Source organism: Copidosoma floridanum, unplaced genomic scaffold (genome assembly GCF_036245765.1).
Source record: "Copidosoma floridanum isolate Cflo_tuat_1 unplaced genomic scaffold, Cflo_Japanese_pri ptg000017l, whole genome shotgun sequence".
NCBI lineage: Eukaryota > Metazoa > Arthropoda > Insecta > Hymenoptera > Encyrtidae > Copidosoma > Copidosoma floridanum.
The window spans coordinates 2,677,355-2,705,296 of record NW_028321894.1 but is presented as its reverse complement, the minus strand read 5'-3'; the positions used below and the strand labels follow the sequence as shown (position 1 = coordinate 2,705,296).

At 34.3% G+C, this 27,942-nt stretch overlaps 1 protein-coding gene across 1 annotated transcript in view; it reads left to right on the top strand.

Moving 5' to 3' along the window:
- Window positions 1-27,653, top strand: part of LOC106644845 (uncharacterized) — a 2,208,360-nt gene extending 2,180,707 nt beyond the window's left edge. The window contains exons 46-47 of the mRNA XM_089592443.1: window positions 23,182-23,413; window positions 27,489-27,653. Coding sequence (XP_089448569.1) covers window positions 23,182-23,413; window positions 27,489-27,653 — 397 coding nt within the window. The remainder of the gene's footprint in view (window positions 1-23,181; window positions 23,414-27,488) is intronic.
- The last annotated feature ends 289 nt before the right edge of the window (window positions 27,654-27,942 follow it).

The following is a 27,942-nucleotide window of genomic DNA, read 5'->3' as shown; positions in this document are numbered from 1 at the left end:
CCATCAAAATGTTTGATTAATTGTTGACTGAACACTGTTTGGACTATTTACCCTACGGTCACCATGGATGACTTTCAACAATATTTCATGCGTAACAAGTTGGATGCAATAGCTAATATAAAAATATTGGCGTTTTGTGATTTCAAAAATGTGTGTAGTAAGGTATTTTTGTATCATTTACCTTCTATAGATAAATATTTTGTACCTTAGTGACCCTTTATCAAACTACACTTTTTATAAGTAGGTAAATTATAGAGATTCTATAACAGTGGGAATTCTATTACAGCTATGTTAGAATCCCCAGTGTTTTAAAATTCCCGTAACGTTCTTCGACCTGGCAGTGAATTTAAACCCCTTTGACCTCACATTCCAACTACTTTGTTCCTACTTCCTCACCCTCTAGTGCTAGTTTTTCTTCTATTTTAGGAAGATAAAGATTAAACTTCTTGTTTATATTAATACAAAAACAAAACAAAAAAATTGTAGTGAAACTACTGTTTTTATTGTCTAAATATGAATAACATTAAGCAAAACGTTACGTGATTAAAAAATTATACATCCATTTCATGGACTCAGGCAAATTTAAAAGAAACTTTTTGTACAGTTCACTGTCATGATGCGCCCAGTTGGCCTTGTACACTTCATTGTAATGTGGGCATATAGTGGCTTGCTTTATTACAGCTGTTAGAGAATAGCCCAAATTAGTAACATCATGAACAATAAATTGAAATTTTCTAAACCATTGGTTTCTCAATGAGCCTAATATATTCACTTTTTTAGCATTGAGTTGGTATACTCGTAGAATTGTTCCTATAGTATTGTATGGAAAATTTCCCGACTTTTACGGTATACCATGGAAACAGCGTTTTAACCATTAGTTTCTTCTTCACTATTTGTCTTAAAGTCTTTGTCATGGAAAAGGCTCTTTAAAGAGAAATACTATAGGTTCACCGTCAGAATAACACCTTGAGAACTATATCATCGACAGGCTGTTAAAAACCTTGCATATTAACTATGTAATCTATTAGTCTCAAGTGCTAAGGTTTATTTTGATACTTAATGTCCTACTGCCTAATGAATTACTATTTTTTGTTACTTTTTTCTAACTTCTTTTTCTATTTCTGCTCTCAGCCCACTTCACATTTCTGTCAACAAACTTTTAACACTCTTTGTTTTTTCTATCGTACTTCTTCTTTTCCGCACTCTGATCTTGTCCCGTTATATTTAGCTTGTGTGATGTATGAATAGCTTTTTAAAAATACCACATTTCTTTTTATTCTTAGATTTATCTTTAGACTTTTTCTGTACTGATTTCCTCTCTCCGCGTATCTTCTTGAATTTTTTCTACATTTCTTGTCTTTGCTTGTTCGTTTCTTCTTCTCTGCTCCAGCTGTTGGTGCTACTGTGACTTTTCTTCATGACAGTAGAAAGACGAATTATGTTAAGAGAGCTAGGCACAAGAAGTTACAGTTTTATCCCCACTACTACCATTTACCCCTACCACTAATTCACATGAGTTTCTTGACAACTTCGCTCATTGGAGTGTACTTAATCATGCAATCGTGCAGAATTAAGTAATAGGCTAATGTGTTGGCGGAAAAATTATTGTGAGATTCGAATTTTAAACATACATTTACTGGAGCATTTTTTAGCGACTCATTTTGTATGAATAAATCAATAATATTTAGAGCTATATGAGATAGGAATTGGATTTGGCTTAACAGTGGGGCACGATCTTTATATTAATATGAATCATAAAAGTTAGCATATATATCATACAGCAGTGCAAATTAACTTTTTGCTCTATTAAGGTTAAGATCACCGTAGAAATAATATTAAAAATTTAAATAGAGTCTTACATTTCTTATGTTGCAGTAGTCAAACATACTAGCATTTACTCCTTTTTGATTTTTACTGTTTATCTAAAAAGCTAAAATAACATAACGTGGTTTTTTTAACTGATTGGACGTCTTGATGGTTTCTATATGTTTTGATATTGTGGGCAAGAGATCATTCAGTCTTTAATCCATTGCATGGCCACAGATAATGATACCAACAAGTTTGTTATTGTTGGGTTTAATATCAATAGTTATATCTTTTAGCTGTTATAAATCTGCTAAAAATTACTCGATATCTCGAATTTCGTAAGTACCTGTTGGAAAAATGCCTACTTTCTTATATTCTTCTTGACAATTTCCTCAATAAAAATAACAAGCACCAATTAGAACAGTTAAGATAATCGAAGTCCTGATATTCTCGATATTTATACTTAACCTTGTCATCTTCCAACTACATCATTAAATCAAAAAGTCGCTGCAGATCGCCAAAGCTGTCAGAGTAAGTAACATTATTACCACATTTTGGGTACGCTTCCCAACAAGTATGAAGTTCATACTTATCGTCAAGATTAACAATAGCAGTCTTACGATATCGTGGTTCATTCCAAAGTAAGTTATTTCGTATAAATACTCTACGAAAATTGTGAATTCTCAGTTTCTTAGCATGTTTCAGTAAATCAATGTTGTTTTTAACTCGATAAAGAATTTTTATTTTATATAGACACTTTATTCATTTGTATCCGATTAAAATTTAAGGCTTTTTCCAAGTACAATAGCATCCATAGTTATACTGTGTCTTTGGCTTTTTGGCAGCTGCTGTTTAGCAGCCTTACTAGCATTTATATTTTCCAATATTTCAGCTACACCTTAAGCTAGTGCACTGGTTGCACTCAAACCAGAAAATAAGGGCATTCGAGATAGTACACTGCCAGTTTACGTAGAGAGAGCTAAGACGTGGTATTTCTACAGTTTCCTTACCACCAACTTTCTCAACTTCAGTACGTGCCCCCTTTAAGCCAAAGTCATAACCTTGTGTTCATCTTTGCTTTTGGTATTTTTTTTTTCACGATGCAGTCTTAACGACTGAACGCAAGTTAGTGCCCGGTCTATTCATATTTTTTAAACCAATATCCAATTTACTTATAAGCCTCATGGTACTCGTAATATCTATAGCAGCTGTTTGTTTCCTTATACTTGAATTTCCGGCTTTGACTCTTTCCCAAGCTTTTTCGGCTAAGACTCTATCTGCTGAGTTTCTAGCTGTAATGTTTTCTTGATTCTAAAAATGAGCTATATCTTACTCCTTGCATGCTTCGTCTAGTGAATTTATACTAGCATCACCTTTAGCAAAACGTTTCCCAAGTTTAGTACCTGGACCACCGTACTGATAGTCTGGTATGTGAAGTTTAACGGGCTTATAATGTAATTCAGGAGACCACGTCCTCTCTTATCTATCATGTGTGATCATTACTCTTGGAGATTGGATAACAACTGAGTTTTAGAGAAGAAAGTTACCGTATTTGTAGTCTGCAGGTCTCAAAATGTGTAACCACGAGAGTATATGAGCTGTGTTTGCATAATCTAGACGTTAGACGTAGTTTAACTGTTGTATAGTGCAGTCATAAAGTTTAAGGAGCAATTTGTAACATTGCATGTTCCTAGCCTCGATGCTGTTCTACAACAGTAAAAGCGCTCCAGTCGACATGGTGACTTATTACCTGACAGTATTCGAGCTGTTTTCTGAGATCCTTCTAATTGTGGTAAGACAAACAGTTAATTAGTTCTAATGATATATTCTAATGGACGACGATTTAGAAATATTTATCTTTATTTACAGTGACTTAACCAACTTAAAAATAAGTTATCAAAGAAGCTTTTGATGCCTATAGATGGCACGCAATACTTTCCTTTTAGTGAACATGAAACAGTATTGTCTCCAGACGATACTCTACAAAGCTCTATTAAAATTTTTGATGATATTGCATGCAAAAAACGAAATAATGTGAAAGCTTTCAACTGCATACAAAGACATAAAAATATCGATTGTTTTTATCTCTGATAGTCATGTACCTTGTAACCAAAGCACCTTGTAAGAGATAACCTCAATCTTCTAGCTCTATTTTGACAAGATAAGCTTAATTAGGATCATGGGTACGACGATCACGCTATTTCTGATATGTTCTATAGTCAGTTTAAAGATCTATGCTCAAGCTATTAGAATGATGATAAATACGTTTTCGTTGTCATCAACAAGGATAGGCAGATGAACAGCAGCCAATAGCGTAAAGGTTTCGATAGTTTTGCTATAAATGTAGGACGTATATAGCGTAAACTAATTAGTCTATTCTGAGACGTGAAAGTGTAAACATGTATGAAAGAGAAGAAGACGCTCTTCATTATCTGGTCAAGGTGAGTGAAGCCGTCAAAAAAAAAATATAGATTATTTAAATTTGGAAAAGATAAAGTTAAAAGAGGACTTAGTAGGACTTTTAAACTAATCACCGATCCTTAACAACAAATTGTGACAAAAACAAAGAAAGGAAATAAAAGAACTTATTCCATTATTAATGATTATTTTAATAACACTTCTTCTCTAAAGTGGCCCATCAGACAAATAAAAAAAAGAGTTCAGCGATAATAAAGATATGATGTTTGAGCCTGCTGTCAGTCAAAGTGATAGTAATGATGAAGTCAATGACAATGGCGATGATAATGACATGAATGTAACTATTTAAAATCAGACCAGACAGATGATGATAATAAGAATACGTTCAATAGCTCATACTTACGAATAGTTAACAAAAACTAGGAATGTTTATCAGATTTGGTGTATGGACTTCGAAGAAAAGATGAAAAGTATAAGTTTGGAAATTTACCAATAAATTGAAAGAACAATGAAATTAGGATAAATAAGATAAGATTCTGTGTATAACATTATATAGGTATAAGCGTTATTTATGTAGTAAGGTATATATATTATAGCAAGCGTACGCGTCTACTACTTACATATATATATATATATAGCAAAGTCGGAGAGAAGCCACGAGCTCGCTCGCTAGTACGCTTCTGCCTTTTAGGCTGGTAAAGCGTTGCTCGTTGCTTCTCTGCGCTCGTGCCACTCCAAGTATTTATATCAAAAATTATTTATTAAATTCGATTTAATGGCTCACATTACTGTTAAATTTGTATCCATGAATATTAGTTTTTTAGTAAAGCTGAGTTAAAGTTATATAAAGAGAGTTTGTAATTTATTTTAAAGTATGTGTCTTGGCTGTTGCTATGTCTGATTGTGACTTCAACCTCCCAATTCTCTCCCTGTGGTTCTAGCGAGCTTCTTCGCTAGCTTATTAATTTCATAGAAAATCTCATTTCTAAGCATTTCCTATAACAGTTGAACTGATGGAGCTACTTGTGAAAGCACGTCCTGACATGGCTAGCATTATTGGAGATGATCTAAGTAAATACTATGTTCTTCTGGAAACTTCAAGTTTATATCAAAATAGTTTTAGCAAAAATGGAACTATTTGAACACATAATAGTGATAAATTCAAAAAAATTTTAGATCCGATGTTTGATTTTATCAGCAATTAATAGGGATAATCATTGTTACCTAACTATGAAATTGCTAATCCAACGCAACAAGTGGATTATGTACACTGGGACCATCCAAATGAGCTGGTAAATCGTCTCCGCTTACTAACAGCTGAAAAATTTGTAGGAAGTCCAAGCCATGATAATGAGATAATATCCAACATTAAAGAGTTACGAGAAGGAGATTTTATATACTAAGTCAAAGGTAAATTCAAGTCAGTGCCGCAATGAGCACTGGCATATTCAGACGTCAGCAAAGTAGAACTAAAGACAGCAGCTAAGTTCCTGCTACTATTGGATTTCCAGAACAAGAGTAAGGTTCTAGTTAACGAGCAAGATAAGCTCAAAGCCGTGCTGAGTTCTTTAAATGATTCACTTACTTGGAGAATAGAAAATTTGGAGCAGGCACTTAATACTTTTAGAGGAGTATTATCTCAAGTATGTGACATTACTCTAGAGAATAATTGGAATTCAAATATACTGGCTATACGTGTGTAATATTTTCTTGCATTTTATCAACAGACATCAAAAAGGATGGATCACAGAAAGAAGATTGTAGTGGGGGAGCTCCAAAACCTAGCTCATTGTAACTATCCACATCGAAAGTATGATATACGAGGATTGGATAAAGCATGGTGAGCTGATCTCGTTGAAATGATACCTTATACTAAAAAAAATAAAGGTTATAGATTGATATATTTTTAGAGTATGCTTGGGTCGTACCAGTAAAACGAAAAACAGGTGATGTTTTTCAAGATCTCACGAAAAAGTATGAATGCCATCTGTATTTAACTTACAGTAACCTTAAGGCATTTATAAACAAACTTTTAAAACGCTTTCATTCTAAATGTTAGAATGAAGAAATAAATCTAAAATTTAAAGTTAATGATAGAGTGCGTACAAGCAAAGTGAAAAACGCTTTTTAAAAAGGTTATTCGCCAAATCGATTGACATAGATTTGTACAATTGCTTGAATATTAAAAATAAATCTAACTACTTACCATTTAAAACATTATAAAGGTCAACCAGTCACCGGAGACTTTACAAGCAAGAACTTCTTAAGGCCAAGCATTTTGCTGTCTGTCTTGTAGAGAGAGTTCTTAAAAAACGTTGTTATCAAGTTAGGATTTGATAATTCCCCTAATAGTTAAATGAATAAATCTGATATTTAATGAAAAAATAATAAAATAAGAGAAAGAAAGTAAACAGAGCACTAACCAATGCCCCCTTCTGTGGGAAACAACCCATCTATCATTTATTTTTATCTCCATGAACTTTCTTTTTCTATTCTTGTCTTTATGTATATACATATATTCATGCAAAAATGATATAACAAATCCACGATGTCAAGTTTGCTATCACCATGGTAATCTATAAATAAACCATACTTTTTAACTTTTTACCTCAACTTATCATACAAGTCTTTATTCTTACGACGTCTTTGGAGACGTGATCTGGAGCAAACGATTTAGAACTCATAATCGATTGTGATAATGACCTTGCACCCAAAGCGGGTATCTGTTTTTCTAAGCTCTGTCACCATATACCTGCTATCTTTCTCTAACTCTGATATCTTTATTGTAGGGAGGTACGAATTATTAGTGATACAGTTGAACCCAGCAAAGTCTATTTTCTAAAACAAATTGATGATTCAATCAATATGTGCTATAGTTTATAGTAAAAGTTGCTACTCACCTCAAAGTCTAGCATAATCTTTTAATACATAAAAAGAGTCAAGATCTTTGTATATTGCTTCGAAAAGCACTCTATGTGCTCTCTGGCACATTTGACGTTGGAATAACTTCCACAGGCTAATATACATTTTTATGTAGGGCTAGCTTCTATCTCTCACTTGAAGAAGGTCTTGAAGTGATTTTCGACTTATCCAGTGTTGGAATGAGCTCTACAGGCTGAGGTTACTCCTGATATAGGGATATTCCCTCTTCAGAAGCTTCCTTCACACCATCGTCCTCCATCAGCTGTTGTTCTGTCTTCTTTTACTGTTTCGTCTTTCTGCAGTAGTATTTGTAGGAATGCTTCATTCTCCTCGTCTATTATAAGCTTGTGCTCCTAAGGCAGTGTGATTGTAGAGTTTGGCAGCAGATGGCGCTTATCATCCATCGGCCTTAGAGCTTTTTTTTTGGTTTTCAATGTTAACGTCATGGTGTTGAGAATTAATGAGATTTTTCACGCACGTTATTTCAGATTTGTTAAATAAACAATTTTCATAGTCTTTAACTCTTATTTTTGTCTTGACAACAAATTTTTTCACACGTGCCACTTTTTCAATTACCACATCGTCTTCCACGCGATTACAATACATTTTACTTTGAAGACCGACAAATTTGAGCATAATTTTTCAACAACAGTCATCCTCCATGAGCCCAATTACTTTTTTGCTTCTTTAAGGTGAATTAAAACGATCATCGTCTGCACAATCTGATGTATCGAACTTATAAATGTCTTTACCTATGATTTTGTATATATCTGTACCCCGAATTCAATAAATCAAACTATCAGTATTAGTGTATAGTAACTTGCACATACCTGCAAAACGTTGCTTTATGTTCGAATAATGAAGATCGTATATCAAATTCTTTTTTATATCAAGTACACTGAGTCTGACGTAAATAGGTTTCTTGATGTTTACATTCGAGCGTGTAAGTTGCATGGCTATAAGATTCTCAGCAAATATTTTATGACTATGAAAGTTTAGCTTAGCAATGAGAGTTTTGGCACTGTAGCATCCATACTACTTATTAACCATTTAATATCGACTCTTTTTGGCTGATTCTCCATCTTTTCACCACAAATAGCAGTTATCAAGAGCTTTAAGAAGAGTTTTTCAAGCTCGTTTTTGGCATTCTCCCTTTTATCAGCATTTAAATCAACGTTTGACGTTAACTTTGCACTTTGATTGAATTTTAATACTGTATGAATTTTTCTTAATATCATTCTATGCTGTAAAGCCTTAAAGCTTGCTTTAAAGCTCAATAATAAATAATGTAACGATCTTTGTTGCATAATGTTGTGATCAACTTTTTCTGCTGAAAACCAGGTAGAGTCACATGTTCAGGGCGTAAATGTTGATCTTGGTGTATATCCTGTAAGCTTCAAGGGCACTCCAAGTCCACTTCCAATATATAGCCATAAAAGTAATTGTCTGGACCATAGAAAAAATTGGGTCTCTCAAAATAGCTCAGCCATTCGAAGCCGCCTCATAGTAAAACTAGCATCATTTCCCATCTATAGAAAATATTACATAGTACATCAAATACTTTTCCTCATCCTCCAGAATATAACCCTTAGTCATATATCTATTGTTAGCCTTGCAAAGCAGTAACAACATTGAGTAATGTCATCTTTTATGCCTCTCTTGATGAGCAATAACGTGTCTATGTAAATAAAAAGCTCCAATTTAGTTTGTGAGCTAGATCAATTTCGTTTGCGCTTATACACGTTGAGCGAAAATTTTTGAAAACATCTGCAAGCAGTAACACGTCAGTTCTTAAGAACAAATCTTAGTATTCACCACGAGTTTAAATAATACTTGTATTCCAGAAATTTATATCATGATTCTACTCCTCATTAGAGATGTCACTGTTAGTGAGCTTGCTATGCAGGTCTTTTCTACAAGGTAACTGCAAATGTAACAGCTTTTTAAAAGAATTGTTGTAATCGTACAGAAAAAATTCTTTTTTTAATAATAACTTTATTTAATCGTGAGTGTAACCATCTTTTAAGAACGCACTTAAAGTTATATCGTATCGATCCAAGTAAGATGCCAGCTTCTTCAATAATGAGGCCATGAATCTGAATGAGTCAATAAATCTGAAGTTCATAGAACTGCCATCGATATGCTTTGTAAAATACAAATACTTCTCTTTATGTTCTGCAATGAGGATTAAACGCTCTTTGAAGTCAGTAGCTAAATTAATTTCTATTATTATAAAGTAAGAATCATATAAAGTTAGATTGTGGAAAATAACAGGAATGTATCTGAAGGTTTAATAATTGAAATGACATCCTATATAAGCTGCTCCTCTGAACTTTCCAGTGAAACGGTAGTGGTCCTGTACTTTTTTTTCTTTTTTTTTTAATGCTTTTTGACAAATATGACACGATTTTGCTATGGTATAAATTATCCCTTCTCCGTTGGTAAGATTCATTGGCTTTGGGTCTCTATATATTTGGTTTGATTCATCTGCGAGAGCTTGAAGCTGATCGACCAACCGCTCTGGAAGGGTTTTTACTCCATTTATATCTTCTTCTTGTCTGTACCTACAATAAACTAGGTACGTATCATCAGAACTACACTTGATACTATAAACAATACTGTATGCCTTATGTTATTGAAATTCTCGTACATCACATCCACAGGCTTCAAAATGAGCCTAAAATCAGTAAGTATTGCATAGAGCACTTTTTCTTTATAATTAAAATTATTAAACTGAAGCACACTTTGATCTTTAGTTGATGGCTTAACTTTACGCTTGTTAATCATTGCACAGTTAATTTCATGAGTAGCAAGCTTAAGGTTAGTGCTGAAAAAGTGTAAGCATCTATTGCAAACAAAACTCTTGCTCTTATAATTAATTAACTTGTTTCTTTTGAATCGTGATAAATTTTTAATCCACACATAGTGAACTTTGAGTTCTGAAACACTGTTATCACTTATCATATCATCATATTCTTTTTCTTCTATATTCTCATCGATAAAGTAGTTTTTAAATAAGTAATAAATTTAGGTGTCTTTCTTTCTTAAAAGAATTTATGTGACGTGAGGTAACATTAAATTTGTTTCTCATTTTCTGAAGACTATATATATATCACAGAAATAGTATTTTGTTTTTCAAACTTAATGATCTCTTTAAGTGACACCGGAAACTCTATAGCATTAGAGTTAAGGTCGTTTTGATAATGTAAATAGTAAAAAACATAATATTGATTTTGAGATGTAGGATAGAAAGCAGATGAAATTGCCCACATAAAACCCTTACTGTCAATGTTTTTTACATTGACGCAAGCTTTCATTGATTTAATTGCGGCTTGTAGTTCAACATATGAGCCGTTCTCTGAAAGAATGGCTTGAGTCAATTTACGTCATTTTTAAAATTTACCGTTTATTTTATTATTGCACGTCTGTACTACGTATTTGTGATTTTTCTAGCAGTACAAACTGATAGATAAGCTTACATAGTTGGCAATATGTCAGTCTGCACTGTGATCTGAGAATGCGTGGTAGCTGCAGCGCCTGCAGCGTGGCATCCCGTGTCCTGAAGTCGTTCACGCGCGCAGTCGCAAACGTAAGCAAAGTAGTTTTTTTCGTGTACTTGCTAGTTATTTTTCTGTGCTGTAATGTAAATATAAGGAAGAGCTCAACAACTACCACAATGACTACTAGGTCTGAGAATCTGGAAAAAAAAAAAAATTACGACGAAATAAATGGGAAGAAAATGTAAGAAAACGAGGGCATCATAAAGGCAAAGGTTTCATTTTAAAGGTAGGGCAAGAAACGTCACGGAAAAAATTTTTGACACATCAGTAACTGTTAAAACTGTAACTGTTGTTTATACTTTGATCAAGAAGAACAAAGAGTGATCTTTGAAAGCTTTTATGGTCTTAAAAACAAAGAGAAGCATGATACATTCTTACTCAACTGCGTGCATAGCCAGCCTATACAACATGCAAAATTCAATCCCAAAAATAGAAGAAGGCAATATTCTTGAACGTATTCGTGAAACTGTAATAATTTTGATAAGCCAGTGTGTAAGCATTTTTTAACAACTTTGTTGCAAATCACCAAAAGAAGAATAAAAACTGTACTGCAGTTCACTAAAAAAAGGACGTACGTTCACTACACATCAACATTAAATTTTTTTGACACTCCATGCAAGAAGCTAAACTTTTTGTGCCTGTTCTGTGTGTGTGTGTGAGGTGACTGTTCGCACTTAAAATGCTTCGCGCACTCAAATCATAATATACTATTTAAATTGAAATATGGGGTAAAAGACGTCAATTCTTTTTATAATTTTCTGATTAAATAACTTTAATTCTAGAATCTCTAGGAACAACAGAAAATATTTTTAAACACAACTCTTACCGTAAAAGAGGTATACTTACTGTTCTTAGAATATTGCAAGAATAAAACAGAGGGGCAGCTAAGACTGAGTTATAAGACATACCATAAATTCCTTCGAGAACACAAAAAATTTTCTATGCAACTACTCAAAACTGATTTATGCGATTATTGTACAGAGTATAACGTAAGACTTTCAGAAGATCTGAACGATTCATACAAAGAGCAATTTCATATGCACATAATCAGGTTCAAGGTGCACAATAAGGTACGAAACAAATATCTATCAAAATTTTGTAAGGATGTCGGAAATAAAACATTAGTGTTTGAGTTCTATTATGCACAGAATCTTGCATTACCGAAACTAAACGTTATTTTATAATGTTATAAATAACAACTTAATTAATTTGTCCTGAACAAATAATATTTTAATAGAGAGACAAGTAAATATTACTGTCTTATTGAACGTGTGGGGGGTAAAAGTGCTAACTTAGTTTATAGTTTTTTGTATAATTCTGTTTTCAAAAATTAAGAAAAACATGTAAACACGGAAAATATTGTATTCTTATCAGATTTATGTAGAGGTCAAAACAAAAGTAAAACTGTGATTCGTTTTTGCTCTTTGCTGTCTACTACATTTAATAAAATGGCTACTCGAAATTTCCTAATAAAAGGTCATAGTTGTTGCTAATGCGATCAAAATCTTCAAAATTATTGGGCTATCCTAAAAAATACATGAAAAAATCGAGATCCCGATTCAATACTAAACGATAATGAGCAAATAAAGAGCTAGACCTAGTTCGTTAGAAACAGAAATGAGTGGTCAACTATTAGAAAATGGGAAAACAGCTCGAGAACCTCTATTCTTCAAAAATCCAAGATTCAAAAGAAATCCTTTTACTATTCAAAGGTATGTTAAATTAATTTTCAAGCCATCAGGAATTATCCCAGCGTACAAGAACTATAACAGTAGTTCTCGAAGTTCTAAAATTCCTTAACTTAATACCGTAATTTGTAATAAAGAACACTTTGGTTAAGAAAAAGTGACTCTTATTAGTAGAAAACATGATAAAAAAAAAACTTCTATCTTTTTTGCCTTATTTAACATCAGACCACTAAAAATTTTATAACAAACTGTTTAAAAATTGTAAAATCATCGACGAAAATATTGACGCAAGCGATGACAGCATTAACAGCGATGAAATATAATATCCATACATACTCTGTATTTTACAAGAATATTGAGGTATATGTATTAAAAAATGTAATAAATTACATCCCATCATGCTTAAAAATTAGAATTATTGCAAATAATATTACTATATTCTACGTTAAACATTTTTTTGACAATTTTTTCAGTCATTTTCCGTTGAACCGGCTTAAGTATTAATTTATTTATATTCTGATCAACAATCATGTAAAATATCTTATACCCTTTGACCAATCGCAATTTATTTGTGAATACTAAAACTTTAAAATTAAAGATAATAAAATAATCTTAAATAAGAATAACCACTCACAAAATGTTATTGAAACTTAAAATGCAGTAATCTCAAAACAACGTTGTTTCACTTCAGCCGTTTTTGAAGAGAACGGCTCATATAAGCCTCATTTCATTGAATTCAACTTATGTATGTTTATAGTCATACTCAAAACTATTTGGAACGACCAACCTGAATCTCTTTCTTCAGACTCCATTATCTGCTGTTACAACGGCTTACTCACGTTACAATTAAACCACTCACTGAGACTTGTTGGTTTATAAATTAGAGCACTTTGAGTAATAAAGTCTTTAAGTTTACTATTTTCAGAGTCACTATTTTGTGTTACATAGTCACTTGAAAGTTTGGTACTGACAGTAAAAGCAGATTTTCTTGAAGAACTGTTATAATATTTTATTCAAATAAAAACTAAACATAATTCAAGAATGATTCAATTTCCAGACGTTTCTGATTTGTAATGACTCCTGATCGTCTGCGTCTATCAAAATCTGACGCTACATTAACCTTTCAAGCAAAATGTCTAGGTGGTACTGGTAAAGCTGATAATAGTAGCCTAAATTCTCCATTAGATTTATATAGAAATCTTCTCAATTTGTTTTAGATACTCAACAAATTGGTTATCAATGCTTGACATGATTGTTTATTTTCTCTGGTTGATTGAGATAAAAAAGCTAGCCTCCTAATGCAGCTGTCACCTCAGAATATAAATTCATCCATTGGCGTAAGTATGAACTATCCACATCCATGCTGGCTGCATAATCTAATGAACGAAGTAGCATTTCCAGTGTCAGTTAAAAGTACTTTAAGTCTGCCATCGTTTTGATGCTCTGAAGTAAATCCTGACAATCAGCTTTGGCCACTTATCAATAATCATCGATTAATCTGAATGTTTAAACTCCATTCAGGGTAGGAATATCCATGGGAGCTCCTCTGCTAGAATGATTTGACATTTTTCTCGGATCATGGAGATGATTTTTTCTCTCCTTTTTTTTACACTTGCAGATTCTTATCTTTAATTATCTATACTACAGATTGCTCTTGGTTTGCCCACTCTTAACTTTCTAGAGAGTGACAGAACTTCTCAAAGTAGTCACGAATGATTGACATTGTTGTTCTATCCTATTTGCTGGTATGATTTAAAAAGTATTTTAATCGATCTTGATTAGCTTTGAATAAAATATGAGTGATTTAGAAATATCATTTTGTATTAAATTTCTAAGCTGCAATACTTATTTCAAAGTTATCACTGTTATAGTTGTTCTAAATAAATTTTCTGTCTATACATATAGACGCATCAAGGTATGGAAAAGTAACATTACCATCATTGTTGATAAAATAGATGTATGATGAGACGGTATTGTCATCGGTGAGACGACAGAAGTCAAATGGAAGCTGTAGAAAGTAACGACCTAATCAACGAACGAATAATAACAGCTGAATAAAAGCTGTTGTGAGTAACATCGTCCACGTCAGTGAGACAGCAGTGGCAGACAAAAACAAGAACTTTAAAAAGCAGTAATATCATCACTGAGACCTGGCAACATGAGAGACTATTAACTACATATGCACACACACATACACAAGAAGCAATGTTGAGTGTCATCAACGTCGTGATAACCCATAAAGCAGCATTGAAGTGACAGCATCATCGATGACAGCGTTCAAATATGTAAGGAACGGCATCGAGATTGCAGCAGCAGAGCAACACCAACACAAGTAACCAAAGCATCATCGGTGTTGAGGTGGCATCAACAGCAGCGAAAAAAAGCAGCGTTCATGAGGACGTAACAGCAGCACTGTAAGGTGCACGAAACTATTAAACAGGTTAATAGTAGCAAAGGAACGTGCATGAGCCTATTAAGAAGATCCACGAGATAAGTCACTTACTTCTAAAACCTATAAATACACATAATAATTGCGAATTTTAAACGTCAGACTTCTACAAAGTTGTTTACTACTCACAATTTAATAGTCACTGTATTCACGACACACTTTATCTGCTTACAATGAGAGATGAAACTCAACTGGCGACAACCAAGAAAGGTAGCAGATAAATGTGTATGAGCCTATTAAAGGCTCCACAAACTAAGTTGTGTATTTCTAGTACCAGTAAATACACATAATGGACGCAAATTTAAAAAGTTAAGACTCTTAGAGAATTCTACTAAGTTATCTCCTACTTACAATTTAATACTCACTTTATCCGTTACGCACATGTTCTGCAACTGGTGAGAGACGAAACTCAACTGGTGACAACCAAGGGACGCAACCTGTTGTGTACTGAAAGTAACAGCAACGACTTTGAGCAGTCACTGTACTGTTTGTGCATTTTGCTCCTTCAAGCTCTAACACCTTCAGAATATGCATGCATAAATTACATTATTCCTACAATATTTTAGAAAGTATACATACTTGAGAGTAGACCGCAGTAGCTGGATATTGAAGAACTCATTGATGATGCAGCGAAGTAGTAATGAAGTCTGCAGTAAATAGGACGGGACCACAGTAGCTGCAACAAGAAAACTGATGAACTCGTTGATAATATAGCAGAAGTAACAATGAAGACTGCAGTGTATAAGGCTGCAGTGGAGAAGAGTAGTGACGGCAACTATGAGGTCCCCGCAAACGCGAGCTCACAACTCACAGACACGATAATACTGACCAACTTGTTGATAATGCAGCAGAAGTAATTATAGACTGCAGTGTGCAGGGCTACATTGGGGCAGACTTGTGATGGTGATGATGAGGTCCCTGCAAATGCATGCTCACACCTTACAGATATGATAGGACTGACCAACTCGTTGATGCGTTGATGATGTAGCAGAGGTAGTAATGTAGACTGCAGTGCATAGGGGTGCATTACATCTCTGTTATCAACTCCTGTTTGATAAAAAAAGACCAAGGTTAAGAGATTAAATTTATTTTACAATTTAGTTGAATCAGTTTTTATAGGCTGATGGATAATCGCCAACTAACGTTCGTTTTACAGCCGAAGAAAAAACAAAGTAAAATAGTCGTGTCGTTGTCTTCACAACGACGCTTCTTAATTAAAATAGAACTAAAAAGAGGAAGCGCATCTTAAACAAACGTCTGTGTACAAACCTAAATGCCTGTAAACTTCGTGGCTCTCTTTTTATCAACCCTCTGAGTTGCTGAGGAGAGGTAAAGAACCCCCGACCAACCCTTATTTGAACAGTCGTGATGCAGTCTTCACACAGGCTTCCTATGAATCCCGTGTGATGATACGCCTTTTCTTAATTAATATACAACATTGATGAACTAATCAATCTAGCAAACAAACGTTAACAATAATAAATACTTAATAACTACATTCTCCCACCAAACAAATGTTAATTTTGTTCATTCGCAAATTTGATTAGCTTTCTTGCTGGTATTAAAAATTTTCCAAATATAGTTTGAACTTCTGCCGTACGAATTTGATTATCAGAACCAGGAAAAACTCGCGTAATAAGTCCCTTTCTTCATTGATTCCGTTTTACTTCATCATCTTAAATTAAGACAATATCTCCTTCTTTTAGAGGGGCTTCTTTTCCATTCCACTTTTTCTTGGAATCAATGAAGGAAGGTACTTACGTAGCCATCGCTTCCGAAATAATTCAGTCGTCATTTCACAAATTTTCCATTGCTGTCTTGAACAAAAATTTATTACTTTACACGAATCAAATTTAATTACGCCAGATAATGTTCCGATCAAAAAATGATTGGGGGTCAAGGCTTCATTGTCTCGTGGATCCAAGAATACGTGAGTTAAATAGCGAGAATTTACTGCATGTTCAATTTCAGCAAAAGTTGTCGATAAAGTTTCGTCTCTTAGAACTTGCTCTTGCAGTGATGCAGAAATCGCAACTTTTACGGATCTTATTAAACGCTGCCATGCTCCTCCCATGTGAGAAGCAGAGGGGGATTGAAACTACAATAAATTTTATTGCGCGCTGCGAGTTCTTCAAACTTTTTATTCTTTGAGCTCAAGCTTTTGATAGTTTCCCTTAGTTTATTACAAATACCTTTAAAATTGGTTCCATTATTCGAATAAATAACTAAAGGAGTACCTTTTCGGGCAATGTATCTTTTGAAAGCCAGTATAGCTGAATCAGTATTTAAACTATGCGTAACCTCTATGTGTATGGCTCTTGTTGCGATGTAAGTTAATAAAACCCCCACCTTTTTTCACGATCGACCGATCTTAACTAGAAGCGGGCCAGAATAATTAACCCCACAGTGCGAAAATGGCCTCATTTTATACGCTAGTCCAGCAGGTAGAAGTGGAGCAATTTTTGGATTTGCTGGTTTTGCTTTTAGTAATTTGCATTTTACGCAATTAAAAACTAAGCTTCTCAACACGTGTCTGAGCCCTAATATCCAAAAGGTCTGTTTTAGCTCGTTCAAAACAGTGTCATTGCTGCCATGAAAATGTTTTTCATGGTAAAATTTAATTACAAGTTTAACAAAGGCTTCTTTTGCATGTAAAATAGTTGGTTGATAAAAAGATTTATCCTCAATACTTTTAAAATTTACTAATCTTTCACTGATTCTCATGAGTCCTTTGTTATCAATAAAGGGTTCTAAACTTCGAAGTGGGCTGTTTTTTGGAATTGCTTTTTTGTTAGTTAAAGCCATGTATTTATTAAAAAAGGATATTTGTTGAGAGTTTTTAATGCAATATTCTTCTGCTGTAAATCTTAAAATTGATAACGAATTTCATTTTTTTTTCCATTTATCTATAGCTGTGTATACTTGTACTAATGCAAAAATAAGACAAAGAAATTTCGAAAATTGATTGAAATCAATGACACTAACCTAAATGACACTAGAACAGAAAATTTCCTTTTTTAATTCATCACCGTACTTTACTTTACTGTATTTGACAATGTTTTGAGCTGGCCATTGAGATTATTTTTCTCTTAAAAATGCTGGTCCTATAAACCAATGGCTATTTTTATTCAAGGTTCCAGATGCAAAGCGAGTTCCATCATCCACGGGATTTTCCTTGGAAAAAACCCAACGCCATTTGCTTCCTTTTGAATTTTCTCGTATCTTAATTAAACGATTTGTTACGAATATTTTAAGGTCTCTTAGCTCTTTTGTAATCCAAGAAAGCACCGTAGCAGAATCTAACGAAAGTACAGATCGTGTTATTTTATAATCGTGTTCTTTTACACTTAATTTCGCGAGTTGGGTGGCCAAAAGAGCAGCTTGGAGCTCTAACTGCGCAATCGTAGATGGTTAAATTGTTGCTATGTGATTTTTGGCCGCAATAATACTAGTGTAAAATAAATTTTCTCTGAGTAAAAATCGCCAATAAGCAACGGTCGCGTAAGCTTTTGAACTAACGTCGCAAAAAATATGTAATTCGGCTACTCTAATTTAAAATTCCCTTAATTGATAGCATCTATTTAATTTACACATTTTTGAAAACTTTAGGTCATTTAGCCAGTCCTTCCATTTAGAAAATTCCTCATTATATATCGTTTCATCCCAGTTAACGCTACTTAAACACACTTTGCATCAAGATTCGAGAATGGATGGTGAAAGGGATCAGAAAGCCTAAAGGGTTGAAATCGACATTATCACGCTCAAAAATTTTTTTTTATTGGTATTTTGGTTCTAATAATGAATTCATTGTCAATTTTATTCAAGTTTACATTAAAACCAAGTTCATCTGATTCATTAAACCATCGTAAGCCTAAAATCTTTCCTTTTCCATTTTCAGGTTAATCTATTTTTAAAAGTTGAGATGAGTCCTTAATTTTTTGTAGATTAGGTAATAAGAATAAATCATTACTGGAACAGCTGTGCATTTCCCAGTTCGCGAGTGAGTTAATTTCAATGATTTCTTGAATACGATTACGAGCTTCTTTGTGTGACTCACAGCTGTCCAAAAAATTGTCCATATAACAATTTCATATTAAACTTTGTTAACTTTTTGGAAATTTTAATTTGAACAAGTCTGCATTTTTATCCTTCATAAATAATGCAGTACAAAGAGATGACTTAGCACCGAATAGTAAAGAACTGATTTGCAATTTCTGTGATGAATTAGATTGATCTTTTCCCCTTCACAGAAAACGTTGAGTGTCACGGTCTTCCTTTCCAATTTTAATTTTTCAAAACATGTCACGCATGTCTGACTTTACTGCGAAAGAAAACTGACGAAATAGCATGATAATGCCTGGAAGCGGTTTTAATTAATCGGGACCAGCTTATAACAGATCGTTAAAGCTTTTTAATTCTGATTTAGCAGCAGCATTAAAAACTAAGTGGACTTTTCCTGGCTTATTTAAATTTTGAGCCCTAAAGTGAGGTAAATAACGAATTCTATTGCTTAAAGGACATTCATTAGCCTTAATTGCAAAATTATTTTCAAAAAGTCAGGCCATTTCTTTATAATATAAATTTAAATAAGTTTTATCTCCGTCAAGCTTTCTTTCCAGTAAAGTCAGTCTACGAAGTGCAGTTTGCTTGCCAGAAGAAAAAATTTTATGGTCTGTTTTCCAAAGTAGACCAACTTTCCAAGAGCCATTCACATATCTACTTGTTTCATTCAAAATTTTTAAAGCTCTCTCGTCCTAAATTTTCACCAATAAATCATCGCTCATTCCTAAAGAGTCAAAACCGAAGTAAAATCTCACAAGATTATTTAGCTGATCAAATAAACAATTACAATCGCTATCGTTCAAAATTTCACTTGGAGAAGTACTGTTCCGAAGTGAGAAACAATCTGTTGCTGTTTTAACATAGTTAACTTGAGAATTTTTACTGTTTTCTATAATATTAAGATTATAATAACCATAAATCGACCTACCGAGTAAGCATTGACTCAAGAAAAGAGTATTACTTCGCATTTCTCGGATTTCTTGCGGTAAAATAAGGTCTATGTGATCTAGACCAACAAGCATTGCCGGAGTTTCATTAAATGGTTTCATGAGAATCTTAGTCGTTTTTTCACATATTTATGTAACGTGTTTGTTTATGGTTTGAGATGTTGAAGAAAGACTGTCGACAATTAGGACGTTATTTATCTTAAAAGTTGCGTTTTCATTTTTTAAAAGATGATCGACTTTTTTGTTTGATAAAGTGATACCACCGAGATTATTTTTAGTCAAATTAATGTCTGAGAATTTAGCTTTAATTTCATCTATTATGTCTGACCAAATAATAGAAGTTAAAGGGCCGTCATCAAGAAAAATCAGTTATTCTTTTTGATTTCCTAAGACCCTCAATATACAACGGAATAACTTTGAGAGAAACTTGGGAATAAAAATTTCGTTCTCGAAAAACAGTTTTTAAATTTTATGAGTCTAGTCATTTTATCTTGATTTGATTTGATAATGACTCTGTGTTGGGCTGAAAAATTTTATATAAATATTCTCTTTGAGTTTGATGCAAAAGCTTATGATGCCTTCGTCCACATTTTTTACATGATTGTAGTTTACAATTTTCACGAAGAAGATCCATTTTTAAGCAATTACAGCATAACTTTTTTGATTCAGCTAACTTCCAACGCTTAGCCATTGGTAATTTATGAAATTCCCTACAATCGACAATTGTATGATCGTTATTATCACAATTCAAACACATTGCTTTAACTTCCGTACTTCTTATTTTTGTTTCTTCCTTGTCTCTAGTTACGCTTGCCAAAAACACATTTCTTTTATTTTTATTACTACAATTCAAACGCTCAGATGTTTTTGAAGACTCATTCAGAGAAAATGAAAGTACTCCTGCGGATATTGCCATTTCTGCTCGTTCAAATAAGAACCCAGATATTTATTTTAACTCAGGCATTTTATTATCTTTAAAAGTGGCGTAGTGGATATAATTATTTATAAATGATTCAGGCATTTTTTTTATCATGTCAGACAATAATTCTGGACTATGCAAGTAACCAACGCTGTTGAGAGATTTAATTGCAGATACGGAATTTTTGAAACGGGTAGCAATTTCTACTAAACTACTTTTGCGCAAATAAATTCTTGGTAAATTTGGAACATCGTTTATAACTTTGCTTCAAATCAATTCAATATTTCCAAAAAGCATACTACTTGCTTTACGAGCATCTCCCTTTAAAGATTCTGAACATTTTCTTGATCACTATAATGGCCTTGTTCTGTTGACAATTGGTAGGCTTTTTTAAATTTTATCTAATCAAGTGGATCACCAGAAAACGAAGGCAAGGATTTTGACGGCATTCTGTTCATAAGCGTTTAATTATTGGAGGCTAAGCTAACCTCTCTGAAAGTGTATAAAGTGTTTTCAATCGCACTTGTTAATCTATGTATGGGATCCTTCGATTCAGGTGCTTTATGCGTACTATGTTAACGATGGTTTAAATTCGCGTTTAAATTTTGTTTGTCAATTTAACTAAATTCGCTACCTGAATCAAAGGGGGATGTTCTTACGTTACTCATAAACTCTTCTTCCGAAGACGAGTTGGAGGAAATTTCTTTTTCTAAGAGGTTATGATGTTGGAGAACTAGATGCTCAGCCACGGCTGCAAGCTCTGGGGCCAGCGGGGCAGCAGCACGACGTTGACGTGGTGGCGCTCGATCGCGAGCTACCACGGGAGGCGCAGGCGCAAGCTCTGGGACTGGTGGGGAAGCAGCATGACTTCGATCGTAAACTGTCAGAGATGCCTCAATCTCTAATTCTTTCTCATCCTCCTTCAGGCCGCGACGTTGTAGGTTCGCTATCTCTAAAAGAGCAGCATCAGCATCTTGATTCTTGTCATAAGGTCGTTGTAAAAAACCGAAAGGACACCACACAGGCTCTTTAACATCCATCAGAGGTCGATACAGGGGTTCTTGATCTTCGTTGAGACGAAAATGATTCGCTGGTGGTCTGCCTTAGAGCGGGCCGAGACTTCTAATTCAGTTGAATCGGTTTTTACAGGCTGATGGATAATCGCCAACTGACTTTTGTTTTACAGCAAAAGAAAAAACAAAGTAAAAGAGTTGTGTCGTTGTCTTGACAACGACGCTTGTCAATTAAAATGGAACGAAAAAGAAGAAACGCATCTTGACCAAACGTCTGTCTACAAACCTATATGCCTGTACACTTCGTGGCTCTCCTCTTATCAACCCTTTGAGTTGCTGAAGAGAGGAAAAACACCCCCGACCAACCCTTATTCCATCAGTCGTGATCTGGTCTTAACACAAGCTTCCTATGTATCCCGTTTGATGATACGCCTTTTTTAATTAAAATACAACATTGATGAACTAATAAATGCAGCAAACGAACGTTAACAAGAATAAGTACTTAATAACTACAATCTCTGATGCACACTCAACATAGTGTCTAGGGCTATAGCAGAGCATCAAAGTGACGGCGACAATGAAGTCCGTGCAAACGCGCGCCGACATCTAACAGACACTATAACAATGAGAGCACCACGTTTTACTCGCAACGAGACGACGACGCCGACGACGGTTGCACAGCAGCATAGTGAGCGCCTACATGCTGCAGGTACCCCCCAATGCAAGCAATGGCCAAAAAAAAGTGCGCAGTAATAGCAACGCATAGCTAAGATAGAATTCTGCGTAAGATTTATTCAGCATTATGTGCTGCTAAGGTAAAAATCTGCACTACTAATCGAAGTATATGTATCTGCCTAACGCAACACAGATTTTTGTCTTAACTGCACACAGCTAAGGAAAATTTTCTTTTATTTTGAATTTATTTTTTGTATTATTATCAATAAAAATTATAATTTTCATCTTGCTATGATTAAAGAAAAGTTCTAGCATGAGAATATAAGGTAGTAGTGGTAAAAAAGTAAAGGTGTAAAGCCAAAGGAGTTTGAGATCACCAGCAAATCAAAAAGTCCTATGGGAATTCTAAAATAGTGAGGATTCTGACACAGCTGTGTTAGAATCTCCACTGTCTTAGAATCCCCATAGTTAACTTACTTTTATTCACGGTTGTGTAACAACAGATAGCTATAATAATAATTACCAATTTTATACAATGTAATGGTAGAAACCCACCTGAAGATTCAAAGTAACAAGTAACACAGTAATTTTAAAAGAATCTTACTCCACCTACGATTTGATGTTAGTTAACTTTGGTACTTAAAGAGTTTAGTATAAGACTTTTGTTTTTACAATAATCTGAAAAAAAAACTTTTTATAATGTTGTTAAAATTATTTAACAGGTTATCTCCAGTTTTTAATGTCTTCATGGCTAATTTACCACAAGTTCTGGATCAAAACCATATCATGGGTACTTTTATGATTCAACCATTCCTATCTATATTACAAAACTGCCCATGCCCACCCCATTACAAATTGTATGAAGAGAGTATAATACCAACGTTTAGCCTATGGCATTTAGAAGCCTATTGCAGAAAATCATGGCTTATGGCTGTGCTTGTGATCCTGTACAAGGTGAGAAATCAAAATGTTCAATTAACATTATCCTCATTCGTTTTCATTTATCACTATAAATATACAATGTATTCAAAATTTTTTAAGCCTTAGTTCTAATAGATAAAATTATGGTACAAGAAAACAAAAAGCAGATAGACTATGACGGTTCTGAAACAGCTGTTTTAGTTCTGCCACTAATTTTGTCATAGCTAGAATTTTTCTAGCCTCTTAGACACTTAGCGCCGGCATTCTCAACTTGGTGGAAATTCTTTTTGTTGTTCGCACTTTCAACTTGAGAGTAGCTCAAATTGCTACGAGTGATCCTTAATTTCTCGAGTCCTTCTACTTCTTGAGCATAAGATAATTTCTATTGTAAGCAAGTCTTCAGTAGCTCAATTGGCAACTGACTATTCCACTGACGGAAATTAGTTAACTTCTGCCTAAATTTTTGAAGACTTCAGAATTTTTGTCAATGTTATTGATAAAAATGAGAGTGTTTTTTATTTAACATTATTTAACATTGTTAGGCATTTCAAATTTACTGATATAATTTATTTTAAATTAAATATTCTAAAATTTCTCTAATTAAAAATTTTAGATAAGTATTAAACAAAGCTGTTGAAAGAATAATCAAAATAAGTATACTGTGTAAGCTTAAAGTATTTATTTATTATAAGTTAGCTGCAGTAATGTGTAATATAATTTTGTAGAATATATTTTATTAGGTCCTGTACTGTTAAAAGTATTTCAAGTAATATTCCATTACGAGCATGATGTTCTACATTTACGTTGTCCTTATAAACAATTATATAGATATTAAATTGTCTTGTACAAAAATTTTTAAAATTAGTATTACATTCTGCCATTTTCGTGGTAAGCACGCTTTGTGCAGGGCACAAAATAGTAGCTTATGTTTTAAATGCGTTTGCACATGCATAAGACGCATAGAAAGATAGTCTAAATTACTAAGCCTTAATAAGAAAAGACAAACTAAAAATAAATTGTAAGCTTAACATTACAAAATTAAGCTAACAAACTTTTTCTCCTTGTTACCATGCACATACATCCTTTCATGATTCTTGGCAATGGTAACATAATGATACCTCACATTTCTCATGGTGGTGCCACATTGATCTCGCTAAATTTTATGACCCTCCAGAGTACAATAATAACTTAGTTCTTTCCATTTTATGACGTAAATCATTGAGAGCACAAGAAAGTTCTTACGAACCAATGCTGAATAACGTTTTTTTGCAGTGATACTACTCTAACTTCTTTTAGTATGAATTTTCTGTTAGCATTATAAGAGCCTTGAATATCTATTATGCGATCTAAATTGTAAAAACACTACGCTTTATTGTAAGGGTCATTTCCAGAAAAAAGACTTTCTCTTCAGAAAGTCACTCTGTATCGCTTGCTTGGAGCGAAGTTTCATACGTAGGGCCTTTGCTTAACGAAAAAAGGGTAAAGCGTCACACTTTTTCTTGTCCTCTTGTTTCTGTTTATGCCCCCACCACCGCATGCTGTCTATGATAGATATGATAAAGGTGTGATTAAATTAGCTGAAATATGGGTACTTTTTCAAGAAATTTACACTAGCATAAAAAAAAACATTGTACAGAATTGAACAGAACTAATGAATTTTTGTAAAACTGAATAAAAAACATTTTTATATATTGCTTAAAAAAAAGCAAAAATGGTAAAACACGTTTTTTAGCATTGAAAACGAACAGTTAGCCTAAAAAAAAAAGATATGCATATATATATATATATATATATATATATATATATATATAAAAGTATCTGTGGTAAAAAGATGAACAAAACGAACCTTTTTTCGCATAAGCAATAAGAGCTTATTGAGAACAATAAAAAAAAGTTTTTGACATGATACAAATTTTTTTGGAGGAATCGTATTATTTATCACTTGCCTAACAACTGACCAAAGTATCCAACTTTTTTACAGTGTAAAAATAGGTTAAAAAATAATAAACTGCATGCTTATATTTTGCAGACGGCAGTACGGCAAGTAAGAGCTGCCGTAGTGTCCACTGCGTTAAGTCTCTGAAGCTCAACTCCGGTGTTATCGACCAAGAGCGTTCAAACTTCCAGCACTATTTAAAACAACGATATTTTAAGAACAAATAACTAACTTCCGCACTGTAGAAAAGTTTGATACTTTAGTAAATTGTAGAGTGAGAATCAAATAATACTATTCCGCAAAAAAAAATTCATCCAACGTTCTAAGCAGTTTTCTTTAGACCATATTGATAAAGTAGCTTCTTTTGCATGAAGCTGCGACTTCCAAAAACTATCTGTCTGATATTGCTAAGATTAGGTACGGCTATGATAGATGGCTAAAGCTTTAACTCTGCAAATTTTCAGCTCTTATTTTGTATGCAATAACGAGTTATTAACTTTCGAGTATTCACTTAAAAAACGAGATTTTTGGTAATTTGCGGGGAAACCACTAGACCAATTGGGATTCACAGGAGGATGTTTTTTTCTTTTTTTTCCACACACCCTTTTTTTTTTTTTTAAGCTAACTGTTCATTTCTTACACTAAAAACCATGTGTTAGAATTTTACGACAATTAATTAGCTTTGTTGAATTCTCCAAAATAAATTTTTTTCGTGCTAGTCCGAATTTCCATTGCCGTTAACTTACCTCGATTATACTTGAAAAGATCTGTATCAATAAAGGAAGCACTCCAAGAGTTAAAAGCTTTATTCGGAAAAATGAAAGTAAAAGGAGTATACAATGTATGGAGGTAATAGTGCGCACACCATGCGGTCTCGACGAGAAGTGCTTTGGGGCGCTAATCGACAAAGCAGGGGAACAGCAGTCCCATACAGAGAGAGCCTTGGGAGGGCTGGCACACGCACACACATACAGCACAGCGTATCGTGACGGGTGGCGCGAACATCGAAAAATACCTCAACACTTCCGCCTTTTATGTTTACACGTGCATTATTTATTGCATTGAATATCATTCATTCCAATATAATCACGCAGACGCTTAAATCTGTCACGAGGGAGAGGTTTGGTGAAGATATCAACTTTTTGTATTTCAGAAGATACATATTTTACCAAAATCTCGTTGGTTTTACCTCTCTCACGGAAAAAGGGATAATGAACGTCCATGTGCTTTGTTTGCTCATGAGATTTGGCGTTCTTAGCCAATTTTATTGTACTCTGATTATCTACGAACAAAGAAGTTGGCGATGCACATGCACGTTCGAGGTCAACGAGCAGCTGTCTAAGCCATATAGCTTCTTGAATAGCGGTAGCAGCTGCGACTTACACAGCCGCTGTCGAGCTCAGCGTTACGAGCTTCTGATGGTGCGACGACCATGTGATAGGTCCCTTTGAAAGAGTAAACAAATATCCGGTAACGGAGCGTCTCGTCTCTGTATCATTTGCATAATCAGCATCAGAATACCCAATTAGATTTGTTTTGTTTTCGCCACGACGATAAACAACACAGTTATTTACTGTACCTACAAGGTACCCTACAATTCTCTTTACGGCACGCCAGTGCATTTCACTATTCCTATTTAAGAACTTACTGACACAACTAGTGGCAAACATTACATCCGGACGCGATACTGTTGACAGATACATAAGTGCACCTCCGGTTTCACGTTACGGAACATTCAGTACGCACTCATCATCATTCTCGACCGGATGGAGTATACAATTTGGATCCATGGGCACACACACAGGATTCGCCTCATTCATCCCAGTTTTTGCAATCAATTGTTTCGCATATGTACTCTGTGATATGAACAACTCGCCTACTGACCTATCGCGATAAATTTGCATGCCCACGAAATAGCTCCCGTCTCCGACCATGATTTCAAATTCTTCGGGTAACTTTTCTACAAGGAATTGAATGACCGTGGAAGTTTTACATACCAACAGCCCGTCGTCGACATACACGGGCCAAATAAACTAATTCGTCGTGCAAATGACCAACAAGAACGCATTTATCAGCTTTGCTTTCAACAAAATTAAATTTATTTAAAAATGCTCTGAAACAAAGACTCCAGCACCTTGGTGCTTGTTTCAGCCCGTAAAGAGACCTGTTTAGACGGCGCACGATCTCACTTTTTGCAATCGCACGATTATTCGCAGCTGCAACGCGCCCAGGGTTGAGGCTCACTCCTTCAGGTACTTCCATGTCGAGCTCCTCGTCGAGTTCGCCGTACAAGAAGGCTCTTCTTTACACGCACGCTCACAAGCTCTTCTTGAATAGCCTTGGACTAGTCATCCACATTCAGGCTGCTCACAGCCTATTCATGGATAACAGGCACCTAAAGCTCAGCAATGTTGCTTTTGTATCTTTCGGGGGGTTTGATTTGAGATTTGTCTCTCAATCTGCTGGCAATTGGCTGAGTTTGTTGATCGGCTTGCTCCACCTCCTCATCCAAGACTTAGACTCTCTATCTGCTCCGATGATTCAAGGATCAGTTTCAGCTTTGCCGAGGAGAACGATTTCTCCACTGTTGACAGTCTCCTTCTAAAAACCAAGAGGCTCTCTAGAG